Raw genomic sequence first — 13396 nt, 5'->3', positions numbered from 1 at the left:
GCCAAAGAATCCTATTCTATTGGGTAGATTTAATATCAAGTTCCCCAAGAACTCTAACTTCCTGGTAGCAGTGGCCTTTGGTCATAGCATCAAAGTGCAATGTTTGGAGAACTTCCAAAAATGTTTGCGCTTACAATCAGTGCATCAGTCACTGATGGTGTTTGAACTAATACAAGCTAGTTATCACTTGTTGGCTGCCTAGAAATTTGATGCAGTTGACCAGAACTACATCCATCTTCTCTGAAGGTGGTTCATCAAACCACTTTTACTTGGTTCTCTTGGTAACAGATATTAATCTACTCAATTCACTGTAAACACCAAGCCACATTCTGTCCTCCACCAGCTTCCCAAACAGGTTTTTAATGCACTCGGGCTAATACAGGCACTAATGCTTTTTCAATATTCAGTCTGTCTTTTGGGCTACACTTACTGGACACTTTTTAAAGCAACTTTATAACTCACTACCCCTTGAACTATTGAGGGTTCAGGGCCTTGCTCAGCAGCACAACAGTAGCAGCTTAGCAGGGGTGAGGCTTGAACTGGCTTCTCATTTAAAAAAAAAAAAAAAAAAAAAAAAAAAAAAAAAAAAAACAAAAAAAAACTTGTAAAAGTACTGAACTAGTGGTGCCCCATGTCCCTCTAAGAGTTGATTTTTCTATTTCCATTGGAATATGTTAAAGCAAAATACCCCATGTACTTTAAATGAATCAGGTATGTTTTAAGAACAAGGGCTTATTTTAAAAAAGGTCTTATGCTTATTTCCAAACAATATTCTTTAGACATTTATTCACAACATGGAGGTAAATACCAAGAATAACAATAGGACAGGGCCTATTTGTCATAATTGTAACAAAATTTAAATAAACCGCAAGAGCAGACCCTGTTGTTCTCCACATGGCCTCAGTGCCCAATGTCCTCACATCATCCCAGCGAGGTATCCAAACTGTGCTCAAACTAGAGGATGTTAAGAAAAAGTCTGAAATAAAAACTAGTATCTGTATTTGGTTGAGTAATCTTTAGGAGAAACCACAAGACCTCTCCCTTTCCTTGCACCTCTGTAGACAGTCTCAATAATGTCAATCATTTCCTGTTTGTCTTCCATGGTCCAGTTGATCTTGTTATTATTTCCTGTTCCAAGGTCAATCATGATGTGCTTGTTCCTGTGGTACAGATGTGCACAGCAGGAGTTTATACATTGGTTTAAATAACAATTGCAGCTTAGAGTCTCACTACTTTGTCTTAAACACTGCATCTTTTGTGAGTTAAACTTCATTTTTTTTTGGGGGGGGGGGGGGGAATAAAACCACTCTAGCTCTCCTATGGGGCTCCAAGTCAGCACTGCTGGATGTCAGCACTAAACCTTAGGCATTAACCTCTAACATTGTCACCCTAAAGCAACCTATTCAGTGACTACATTGTAAAGAATATATAAAACATGTGTAGGAGTTCTGGGATTTTAAGTGGATATTTCATGTCTATTTTTAAAATATTAAACTTTTGATTCTTAAAATGCATTACATATACTCCCTATAGTAACTTTTGGTGTCTCACGGGGCTTTGCTTAGGGGATTGTCTAGATCATTTACACTGAAGGTGTAGGATTTCATTGCTTCTACTACTAGAAGCCATTAAATGATACTGAATAAAAGTGATCTGGCCAAGTGTCTTAAACATACCTGAAAAAGAACATGACTGTGCAAGGGTCATACAATTCATACATCTTGTTGAAATCTGGCACTTCTGTGATATCCACCAGATAAATCACTGCAAAATTCTTGACCTGTGGGTTAAAGAGAAGAAACAGCACATGAAGTAGACCAAAATTAAAACTGTGTGAAACAGTAAGAAATGCCAAATTTGCAAGATACATTTTGCACTTCGGTCCATGAATTCACAAACATGTGATCCTCGTATTAAACAAGTCCCAGGATATGTTTGAAATAGCCACCAACATACTGGTCCCTGTGGTAGTATGCCGTATAGAAAAATGCAAACAATACTATGGGGTCAGATGAATGTATGAAGGTTCTGCAAATATTTCCCAGCCACTGCTGCATGACAGAATGCTGTACACCACAAGCTCTGGTCTTGCACTGGAATATTTAGCCACAGTAGTAGATCATCTTTCCTGTACTGGAAAAGATCATTTTGGTTGCACACAGCATACTTATTTGGGGCTCAAACACACAGTGACCGAATATGTATGCTACAAATTCTCTTTGAAAGTGTACACAGAATGCAAAGAACAGTTGGTGAGCATGCATTATAGGAGTTACATACAGTAACCCAAACAAACATCTGCTGAACCTTCACACAGACAATAACATCTATCTGTGGACTTAATCAAATCACACCAAAATGCGGCTACTGCCTATTGGGAAATTGAATATGTATGTCTTAAGATTGCTGCATACAACAAGGCTTTCTATTTTCCGCTAAGGAATGAAAGAACGCCACAGAAGTTGAGGGGATATATATAAAATATAAAATATTGTAGCTAGTTTTGTAAACACGCTCTAAATAGCCAGTTACACTGAAATTAGCAATACCTTTTCAGCGATGCTATACAAAACTTCATCCATTTTCATGCATGTGGGGTCCCAGTCGTGGCCAAATCTAATAACAAGAACACGGTCCTCTTCGGATAGAATAGCCTGATCCACTTGCCACCCATTGTGGAGATGAGGGAGCATATACGACATCCTCGGTTAACTAAGAAATAGGTTTCCCTAGAAAAACAATAGTATAACAATTTAACAACTCTCGTAGTAATATAATGCTAGCTCAATTAGCTAGGTTCGCAATCTTAGCGAGTTATAATTGCACTAGCATAGCACACAAAAGCTAAAATCCCATAAGTTACAAGTAACCAGTAACTACTGTCTAAACAGGAAAATGTATGACACGTGTAAGACAAACTAAATGTTTTTCGTAACGTACCCAAGCTTGTTATACGCACAGTTAGCTAGCCAAGTAGCTATAACGTTATGCATTAGGTCACTAAGCTAACCTAGCTAGCTAAGAGACATGGTAAATAAACACCTAACTAGCTAGCTAGCTAGGTTAGCTAATGTTAGCTGGATAGCTTGAGTCGACCGGCTCTGTACAAGCTAGCTAACAATCAGCTTCGTGAAAACTGCACAACTACTGCCACAATGCAGTTCAAAACAAGACATATAGTAGACGCAATAATTTGTTACCTTCAACAAAATGAAAGTAGACTATGCGACGTATATTTTTCTGTCTGGTCACTCGAACGTGGACCAGTCGAACACACCGCTTCGCAAGCAGCGAGGTATCTTTTGGATGATATTGTTAGTTGAATCGACCCGGTGTGCTTCGTGTGCCCCCGTGTGGTTGAGACGTGTCTCTGCAGGTCGGAGCAGTGGGCGTTTCGAAAGTTACATGTAGTTAACAATGTAATATGTTCTGTCTTTGTAACCTGTAATAACCATACTCCTTCAATCCCACAGGGGTTGTTGAATAAAACGCAGTGTGTTGTCAGCAATTCTGCATTTGGTCTTGCCCTATGTCAACGTCACATGCCCCTTACAGGTGGAGACTTTATAAAATAGCCTGGAAATGATCCGTGAAACCACAATACATTGATAAGTTATGCTGGTTAGGGCTGCAGCTAAGAACAAAAATGCATTACATTTAAATACCAAATTATCAGAGACAGTGTTTTTTGCTTGTTCCATACATTTTACATCCTAAGATATCAAAAATATTCTGTTTTATGCAATTATTGGCTAGAGAGCACATAATAAAATACAAATACATCGCTGTAGCTATTGCCATTCTGATGAAACAATTTTGTCAATACACAGATTATAGTTGATATTTTACAGAAAATAAGCACGCTACCGATTGTACACGTGTTTACCGCACCTTTCCCAACAAATGAGGATGACGAGCAGCAGCGGGAACTTTTCATTGGCTACTTCTTTCTGATTGGCTGAGAACTTCTGGCAGCAGTGGGTGTGACGCAAACCCCAGCGCGAGAGCATAAAACGATTCGTAAGCACGTGGGATGAGTTTGAGCGCGCCTCGTGCACAGAACTGAAGAAGCGCGAGTTCGTGCGAGAGGTTTGTAGCAGGGCAAATGAATTTGTGCGAGAGCAGAGTAAATGTGAGTTTAAACGTGTGTATTTTGCATGCGAGCAGAGGAAATCCGTGAGTGCTGCGTGAATCGCGCTCTCGCATTTAAAGAATGTGTTCTCGACTTTTGGCGGCAAAAATAACTCCATATTCAGATACCCCGTGATGCCAAACGAGAAAATTGCAACGATTAAAAGCTGGTATTATAGCCAGGAAATTATTAAAAGACTGACTTTTAAAAAAAAAACATTTTTTTACATACATTTTAAGAACTTTGTATTGCTATCCACATAAATGAGATAACGTGAAGTTGGCTATCTACCTAACCACTAACGCTATAGCTAAAACATTCTGCGATTAATGTTTACCATTAGCTAGGCTATTTAGCTTTCTACTTGGCGAATTGTAAGTTAAATAAAATGTTAGGTCTGACACCGTTTATTCAAATCACATGGGTCGAGTTTCCACGTTTGTATGAAAATTGCATCGGCGTGTAAGCGATTTGGGTGTAAAAGCTGATTTCTGTCTGTAAAGTGTCCTTGAGTTTGAGAAAGGTTTATCGCGATGTAAATGTGGATAATAAAATATTTTAGAAAGATGTCTCTTTCATGTTTACATTTTCATAGCTTTATTCATTAAGATGATGAAACTGTTTTGTGTGTAATCAATAATGCTAATAAATGGCTTCTTTTAAGAAAATACCAGTTAGGTTTAATAATCCTTTAAGTTGTATAATTTTATATTCATTTAAAGTTATATGAGTGTAATTTAAAGATGAACAATAAATCAAATGACAGATCTTCTGTTAAGGATAAATTTGCCATTGTCTCATGGTTTTATTATTTTTGGTTTTATTATATTTATTCACCTAGCTGCCCAGCCAGGGACCTTTATTTTGATGAGTGACATACTTCCATCCCGCAAGGGGCTTTTCCCCTTCAGGGGATTAGTGCGGGGCTGCTGCTGGATACTGCAGGCTTGTGGTGGTTCAGACGTTGGGCTCTGTAACACTGTTCTTTTCAGGATGTAAATTCCTATGAATTGAGTAGTGTGAATCAACATACACTGTATTTTAACAGGCTAAGAAATTGTACATTTAAATTATATCAATCCTTCACTGGGATGGTATTTTACAAAAAGAATAACAAATAGTATGTTTATGTCCAACCATTTATTATGCATCATTTTTTTTGTCCTTGGGATCGCTGCAACACATCAAAATCAACGCTGTACCTAGAAAACAAGATGTGAGCAAATATGGGAAATGTGATAGTCTCACGGTCTTAGATATTACTATTACAAAGAAAAAACAAATGTCAACAACCCATGCTTAACCAGCAACAAAACAAACCATTTTAGATAGTAGAATATCAGAGCTGGCATGCCAGAACATTAGGAAGTTTACATAAATAATTTAATTCAATTAATTTATTTCTACACATTTTCACTGTATTATTTCTGTCTAAAAAGTCCACAGTGCAATAAGAGATCATCATTAAATGAGGACTCTACAACAGTCACACTCCTATAAAAGTAACATCTACTTACATACCACAGCATATACTGACATGCCATGATATAGGGACAGACTATATGGGCAAGCACTTTAAAATAGAAAAACATTATTTCTTTAATGAGTGTGTGTGTGTGTGTGTGTGTGTATATATATATATATATATATATATATATATATATATATATATATATATATAATTCTAAAAATCACAATAAACCAACAGTGAGGTCAAAACATGATAGGGTCATCTTTTTCAAGTGTCATTATTAAACACAGCATGTTCTTTGCAGAATAAACATTCAACTATTATTGAACAGCATACAAATCCAGGTACACTGAAGTTCAACTTGCCATGTAGGTTCCATTTCCAGGAAAAATGAGTCTACAAATGTCTTTGATTAACTGATTGTGGCCCTTTGATGACTGCTCTACTGTTAACACAATGCACTCTCTGTTATAGTTTCTGAGCAAGTTATTCAGTTTCATGACAGTCTATCAAACTATGCAAACATTCTACTCCTCTTCTCGCCAATTAACTGTGCTCATGATTCTGCCTCAGGAGACGGCTTCTCGGGTTCTATCTCTGGAATGAGCAGGTTATGCTTCAATTTTATTACTTCCGACATATTGAAGCCTAACAGAACGACAGCCTTATTTCTTTGCAAGTGCTTCATACACCTAGTGCGTTTAGAGCCAAACTGGCAGGCAACATCAGTTTTATTCAGCAGCAATTTGCTGCTCAAGGCAAAGATCTCCTTCTTGGCTGGGTATGGTTGTTTGTTGAAGTATTTGTTCACAAATTCGCGCCGGTCTTCGAAGGAGCATAGCTCGATTCCAGCAGGCTCCAGTGCAAATTTTACAGGAGAATCAATTTGCACTTCAGGTGAAACAGCAGGCAAGACTAACTTTTCAATCTTCCTTTTACGTGCCAGTCTGGCCTCTCTGTCTCGTTTATTTGCTTCTATGGCCTCCTTCACGGCCCGCTCCAATCTTAACGTGCTCTGCAGTTCTGCTTCCATCTCTTGGCGCTGGGGGGCTGGAACTGAGGCTTGAACTGGAGCCGGGACTGGCGCCATTGTCTGTTTTGGGGGTGCTGGAAATGACATCAGCCCCTGGTTTACGCGAGGGGCAACGGCTAATCCAGAACTCGTTATTTTTTCAGCATCTTTGGGAGTCTTGGGCGCATAGCGGCATTTTGATATGTGGACAGTAATCGCCTTGACAGTGGTTTTCCCCGTGTACACCCCGCCACAGTAGATACACTTGTATGCTGGGGTTTTGAGTATTGCATGTACAGTAGGCATGATGAAGTGTTTTTCCCGGAGGTGGATCTGGTAACACTCCATATTCAGCAGCTTCTCAGAACAGAAGACACAGTCTGGGCTGTCCGGCTTAGGTACGGGCATCTTGCACACCGGCTGGCGATTCATGGGCGACAACTTAAGAAAAATCAGATCAAGGGAATTGGTAACCAATGCCAGGTTGAGCTCCTTTTCTCCCATCATCTCTTTTGGGGCTGCAGTGTTAATGTCAAAATAGGGGAAAAGTAGGTTGCCAAACTCATCAGTGTAAAGACGGTACTCTCGTCTCATGAAGTCACAGTTGACCTTTTGGGTTGGGTTGTGGTCCACTTGTATATGTGCCACTAGCTGCTTGATGGAATAGAACATTCCAGAACAATACAAACAATTCAAACCATGAAGCAAATGCTCAAAAAGACCCTTTTCAGACAGCAAGATTTTGCACATAAGGCATTTCACAGTCTTATCAGGCATTTTCTTCAAAAAGGGCGCTCGGGCAGCCAGGCCTAACTTGGATTTTTTGAATGACTCTTTGTGGACCTCAACATGAGAATCATACACACTGGATGGAAAAAGCTCATTACAAACAGGACAGGTGACCCATTTCTTAGTCTGCTTGGAGTTGTGGGAAACACTGTTGGCTGCAGCATTTTGCTGAAGTGTAGGACTGTTCTGGGATACGGGAAGTGGAGCTTTACTGACCACTTGTACATTATTTGCCTGGACAGACAAAACTTGTAGAGGGGCAAGAGTGTAGGTAGGCAGTCCATCAACCTTGTTGCCTGTGGGAATCAGATGACTCAGAAGGGACTGTGATGTAAGCATGGTGCCTCTAGGGGTAGGCTGGTTCAAAGGGAACCTTGGAGTAACAATCAGTGGTTGTGAGGGTGGTGCTCTTATGGTTGGTACATTAAACTGTAGCCCAGGAGGCAGCAGAACTTGACGGGGTGGAGGCTGTAACTGACCAGGGACTCCAACTCTAACGGGGAGTTGCTGATGTGTAGATACAGAAGCTGTACCGCCAATAGCAGGCAGCGTGGTGGCCACAGTCCTAGCAGTCTGGGCATTCTGTAGAGTCAGTGGCTGACCAGGTTGCAGCAAACCTTTCGCCTCTGCACTGGCAAGCTGAACGAGGGCTGAGGCTTGAGCAGGGAGAATTGCCGTATTAGATGTAGGAGCATTTAACAATCTAGAGCCACCATTAGACACCCCCTGTAGAACTGCACCTGGAGCCAGTTTAGGAGTCACTATTGGCTGACTATTTGTCCCTGTTATAACCGGTCCTTGGGTCTTTGGTGCTAGGGTGGGATAAACCTTCTTGATTTCAGTTTCAAAAATAAGAGTATTGATTTGTAAAACCATCTCCTTGTGCTTGTCAGAGGTTAGTATGTGAAACAGTAAGTGCTCTGAGGTCTCAGCCGGTATACCACACACTTTGCAATAAAACCTCTGGGTCATCGGCCCTAGGCTCTGCAGTTCACAGTCTGTTCTTTGTCCAGCAAAGTGATTCAACAGGGAAGTGTAATGATTAATAAGAACATGCTTTTTTATGTTGCAAAGGAGTGTGTCACGAAATGAGCATTTTCGGCATTGAAAAGTAAATCCTGGCACAGATTTAGAGGTCAGATGTGGTACCACAATGTCAGACTCTGACTTTTGGTTTTCAGAATGGAACATTCTGTAGTGTTTGGTGATCACATTAGGATGGGCGATGAATGGGCAGAACGAACAGGCAGACAGACTGCAGCATCTTTCATCCTCATTATGGCAGCGAAGAACATGAGCCCTAAAGGAATACCAAGACCTCGACGAAAATTTACAAAGGCTACAACACAGTCCTCGTGTTCGATATTCCCACTGAAAGAAGAAGAGCACAAAGGTTATTTGTAGTGTTTGTGCAGAGAAACCTTGTCTTAATATCTGTGCTCAGGGCTCCAGAATGTAAATATAAACAGTGCATTTATATAATAGTATGAAATATTATATTACCTTTTATATAGTAGAACAAGTACTACAAATACTCAAAAATAGTTAAAAGGCTGCCGCTGCATGAGCAGTCTCATACAACAGGGCCAGCCGCTAAGCTTTGTCTCTTTTTTTTTTATAATGGTTTACCTAATGCACTTTACCTGTTTGTAACCATTAGTAAATCATAAAGCGTATTTAGTAATATAAACCTTAAATATATAAACCTTAAGAAAGGGTATGAGCTTCCCATGCGAAGAGGGTGTAGGAAAAGTGGACACCTCGCTAAAGCACATCCATGCAAATCTGTTGATTCAGAAATTCTTTTGCAGACAAAAACTGAAATTTGTAGGAATTTTTCTGCTTTATGAAATGATGAACTATGTAAAAGTACTGAGAACATTGTAAGATTTGATTAATGAATTGTTGTATATTCACCTTCTTCTTCCACCTGCCATCAAACCCATCTGCTAAATCATTCCACCCGGTAGCATCAAAAACACTGTTTCCTGGATCAAACTCCTGGAGATCCTAAAATACAGAAGAAATGCTAAGCTCTAAATATCAAGACCATGATCAGTACCAATATTAAATCACAATCACCATATATTTATTCAAAAATTTACTTTTTTTTTCTATGCAAATTAGAAGAGGAATAAATACAAATGAAATTCTGCAAGCACATACAAGCAATTACACACATATAATATTGAATTTATATTCACTTTTGCAATAGACTTCTATGTTTGTTAGTTCATATTTTCACATCTTGTGTTGTATGCTATACTGTATACAACATGCAGACAATACATATAAACTGCTAGAAAAGAAAAACCTTCACAATACATTATTCAACAGATAATTAAGAATTTTATACTGCAATGACCATGAATAAAACAAAAAAAAAATATTCTACATAAAAGTATTCAAACCTGACTTTAGACATCATTATCGAAATTAAGAAAATATTTACTTCACACAAGCTCAGGCATTCTTCAAGTCCAATTTCACTTAAAATGCTTTTCACTTTCCTTCTTGTTCTTCGAATTTTCTCCAGTCCTCGAACTGGATACTGATACATGTTTCTCCTAAGAAGGAAATGTTTAATCTTTTAAATGACTTTGTAAACTTGCTTTGTAAGTACAAATAGCATTTAGAACACTGTGACTGGAGTCCCAATGTTGTTTTAAAGTTATGAGTTAACTCACAACCTGACAATGATTGTGTTCAGTACTAAAATCTGACAATAAAAGTGTTCAGTACTAAAACTGATATACTAGGCTACTTCCACATACATAAGCCAGCATATATAAAATAATGTCCAAGTGAAAACTAGAATTATATATGGAAGTAACAGGTTAGTAACAGGGCACATACTCTCTTGGCAAAATCTGTATAGTGAAGAGAGAAGAATTTCAAATCATACTTATCACAACTAATAATTTTAAAGTGTAAGGTGAAGTTAAAGATTGGTTAACAATTGTAACCAGTCTTAGCCTTTTATGACTTGGTAGGCTACCTAGTCTAAAACCAAACACCACACGTACTTAAAGTACAAAGCCATACTCTAGCATTCTCAGTGTCAGTGGTCTGGATCAAAACGCATCACGGGCACATGATTTCGTTGCTGCCGCTATTAGACTCCACCACGCCTCCACAAGGCTCACGAAATAAAATGAACACAGAATACAGACACTCACAACGTAAAATCAAGTAACGCCGAGCTATAAACTGTCAAATTCAGACTTAGCTAGGTTAATAGTTAGCATTTATATCGCAGCTAGCTCGATTATCAGCCACAGTAGCTATAGCTGTCAGCTAACTTTCATCCTAATGCGGGCAACTTCCTTCAGCTCCAGAACGACCATTTAGCTACCAGGTCAAACTTAAGTTAATTCATTAAAACTCAGCCACGGGTGAAAACAAATGCATAAGTACCCCCCCCCCCCCCCCCCCAGAGAACTAACCAGATACATTAGCGAGCTCTCTCGCATGGTTTCTAAGCTAATTACTGCGACATGTCCCCTAATATTAACCCGCATGACAGAATCAGCACTGATAATGGTCATCACTAAGCAAGGTAACAACACCAGCTGTTGAGAATAAGACATGGCAAAAGACAAGTGAGATAGACACCTACCTAGCTGGCTATATTAACCTACCTAGCTAGTTGCGGGGGGGAAACATGAACAAAATGCATTTCAACTCAATAACACAGCTAGCAGGCTAGGTTTAAGTAAAAAATAAAATCACAACTGACATGTTACAGTTAGACAGAGAGCTAGGTAAACTAGATATCTTAGAAAATGTGTTAGGTCACCATCATGTATCTCTCACAGTCGCTAGAATCACAGCATTAAGATAAATAAGTAAATCTCTCTTGTACTTTCTGTTAGCCACCACCGAGATGCCCGCTGTCGCTGTGGTTAATACCTCCTGTAGCTAGAGAGCTAGCTAGATGGCTAACACCCCTGTCGCCCTGATACATATGTGGCTACATCTATTATAACGTTACCTTCCTCCGCCTCACTGATTTGGGACTTCAGTGTTTTTGAAAGGCGCCTGACATTCACTATTCCATGCACCAACGTCGGAAGTGTGCAGGCAGTGTAGAATGGTAGAACCCTCACAGCAGAGCAATAAACTGTGACAAATTATTTTTGTTATACGCCTTCCTTAATAGGGATTTTGAACATTTTTCTTACACGTAAAAGAGAAAATGGCGCATTGAATTATAAGGAAGTGACGTAATTTCCAATTAGCATATAGTGTTTCTGGCCAATGAAATGTCAGTACACAAAAAGTGGGAAAACTCTTAATATATCACTTATACTTTTGCGGATACATTCACATGATGTTGGACATAAAGCATATATTATGAACCTCATAATTAAGTTAATGACTATTTTCAAGCATTAAAATGTATCCTTTTAGTTGCTGTAACTTTTAAGTGGGTGTGACTACTATTGCTATACACAAGCACAACCACTAGAGGGCCTGAATAGATTGCTCAGCAACAGCATAAAGTAGGAGGGCCCTGGTGACGAGTTACATCACCCCACAAGTCTCCAGCCAATGAATGATGAGCAATAATTACTATTATGTTCTCTTTGGCTATAGCAAAGATAGCATTAGCCAATAGCTAGTGAGAAGGTATTAAAATGCCTAATCGATTATTAATGTAAAATGATCATTTATGCTGAAAAACCATAGGGCCATGTTGTAGGTTACGAATTTCTCAATATTCCTTAAGAAAATTACAAATGATAAATGCCATGTCAACCATTCTTGGAGCAATCCATTACTAATGAAATGGAAAAATTAGTCCACCCTTTTCCTTACATTCATAAAAGGCTACATGGAGCTCGCAATCAAATATAAGTAGACTTTTACTGTCAGATTCAATTCAAAGTTAAAATTGTACTGTAAGAATGAAATATGTCGTCTTCTTCTTTTGCCACTTGGAAGGTGTCAAATTTTCTCATTGTCCAGGTCCTGTTGGTATTTGAGCTATTCTGCAAATGTCCCATGTGCTTAGTATATAAAGTACCCTCCTATCCTTGCAAAGTAACTTCGCACACACACCATCCCTGAAAGTGCACAGTTTTGAAACTATTTCATGGTGATAACGCAAGAGATGCAGATCGTTTGACCTAGTATTCCACAGGTAAGGCTATCTCCAGAAAGCAAGTAAATACACTTATTCTGTTTTCTGTATTGATTAGTCTAGTATATTGTACATTTGCATATTAGTTAAGATACAATGATAATATTCCCAGCAACATTGAATTTGTTTTATACAAGTTGCACAATGAAATAAAGGCTATTTACACAAAACACCAACACAAATTAAACTGCAGAAATTATTGCAGTAGCACAGATTTTGAACTTAAGCCATTATAGAGAACGTACACAAAGGCATTCAGAAACTTTAAGCCAGCTCATATAAAGTACACCCAAGTAATAAACAACAACAACAACAACAAAACCCCAGAACTTGATGCTCATGCCAGGTATTTGCCTTTGTCAGATAGCACCACCACTTGCTGTTGGTTCTGCCGATATGCTGCTCCACCAGTCAGGTGTTACGACCCTGTCTAGGCTGAGAGGCCGTAACACAGGGTTTGAGTGTTACAGCAGTAAACATGAGTAATGGAATGAATAACCAGACAATAAAGTTGACAGCAAAGATCTAGTGCATTTACAAGTTTTGGTGTTTAAAGACAAGAAACTGGTGCAATTGTGTCAGGAGTGACCAAGGCCAACACAACAAACAAAAACATCACTAGAAACAAAAAGATGACTGACTAAGCTAACAAAAGAAACATACAATGACTACACTGTTAGAAACAAAGATAAACCCACACCCAAACAAAATGGCAGCCACTCCCTACCACCAGTGTGTAACTATATACAGGACACTACATATATACAAGATACAAGAAACATATATTATCCAGCAATCAAACCAAAAGGGACAAAGTAAATCATATATCAAGGGTCAAATCCAAAG

General features: G+C 38.8%; 2 protein-coding genes across 7 annotated transcripts; both read right to left on the bottom strand.

The window, feature by feature from the left end:
- Nucleotides 1-550: 550 nt before the first annotated feature.
- txnl4a (thioredoxin-like 4A) lies at nucleotides 551-3348 on the bottom strand. The gene is made up of 4 exons (XM_027024633.3): nucleotides 3201-3348; nucleotides 2550-2729; nucleotides 1677-1780; nucleotides 551-1160 (listed from the first exon to the last, which is right to left on the bottom strand). The coding sequence occupies exons 2-4, from the start codon at nucleotides 2700-2702 to the stop codon at nucleotides 989-991; spliced, it is 429 nt and encodes a 142-aa protein (XP_026880434.1). The 5' UTR covers nucleotides 2703-2729; nucleotides 3201-3348; the 3' UTR covers nucleotides 551-988.
- Nucleotides 3349-5743: 2395 nt separating this feature from the next.
- On the bottom strand, nucleotides 5744-11625 carry adnp2b (ADNP homeobox 2b). 6 transcript variants are annotated; one of them, XM_027024620.3, is made up of 4 exons: nucleotides 11399-11625; nucleotides 9857-9971; nucleotides 9322-9414; nucleotides 5744-8775 (listed from the first exon to the last, which is right to left on the bottom strand). In XM_027024620.3, the coding sequence occupies exons 2-4, from the start codon at nucleotides 9962-9964 to the stop codon at nucleotides 6160-6162; spliced, it is 2817 nt and encodes a 938-aa protein (XP_026880421.2). In that variant the 5' UTR covers nucleotides 9965-9971; nucleotides 11399-11625; the 3' UTR covers nucleotides 5744-6159. The 6 variants fall into 6 exon arrangements, with proteins under 6 accessions (XP_026880421.2, XP_081572423.1, XP_026880423.2 ...); XM_081716297.1 differs by lacking the exon at nucleotides 11399-11625 and adding an exon at nucleotides 11270-11377; XM_027024622.3 differs by lacking the exon at nucleotides 11399-11625 and adding an exon at nucleotides 11204-11368.
- Between the last annotated feature and the right edge of the window lie 1771 nt (nucleotides 11626-13396).

Source organism: Electrophorus electricus, chromosome 6 (assembly GCF_041902795.1).
Source record: "Electrophorus electricus isolate QZ-2024a chromosome 6, ASM4190279v1, whole genome shotgun sequence".
NCBI classification, from domain to species: domain Eukaryota; kingdom Metazoa; phylum Chordata; class Actinopteri; order Gymnotiformes; family Gymnotidae; genus Electrophorus; species Electrophorus electricus.
The sequence above is the reverse complement of the archived record's forward strand: the minus strand, read 5'-3'. Positions and strand labels throughout refer to the sequence as shown.

Excerpts from the sequence above, each read along its gene's own strand:
- txnl4a (XM_027024633.3), bottom strand. The coding sequence starts at position 2,702 with ATGTCGTATATGCTCCCTCATCTCCACAATGGGTGGCAAGTGGATCAG. Across the intron at positions 1,781-2,549 it reads TGTATAGCATCGCTGAAAAG|GTCAAGAATTTTGCAGTGAT; the intron begins GTATTGCTAATT and ends TTTAACCCACAG. Across the intron at positions 1,161-1,676 it reads ACAGTCATGTTCTTTTTCAG|GAACAAGCACATCATGATTG; the intron begins GTATGTTTAAGA and ends TCTGTACCACAG.
- adnp2b (XM_081716296.1), bottom strand. The coding sequence starts at position 11,083 with ATGCATTTTGTTCATGTTTCCCCCCCGCAACTAGCTAG. Across the intron at positions 9,972-11,045 it reads TCCCCCCCGCAACTAGCTAG|GAGAAACATGTATCAGTATC; the intron begins GTAGGTTAATAT and ends TTTCCTTCTTAG. Across the intron at positions 9,415-9,856 it reads AATGCCTGAGCTTGTGTGAA|GATCTCCAGGAGTTTGATCC; the intron begins GTAAATATTTTC and ends TCTGTATTTTAG.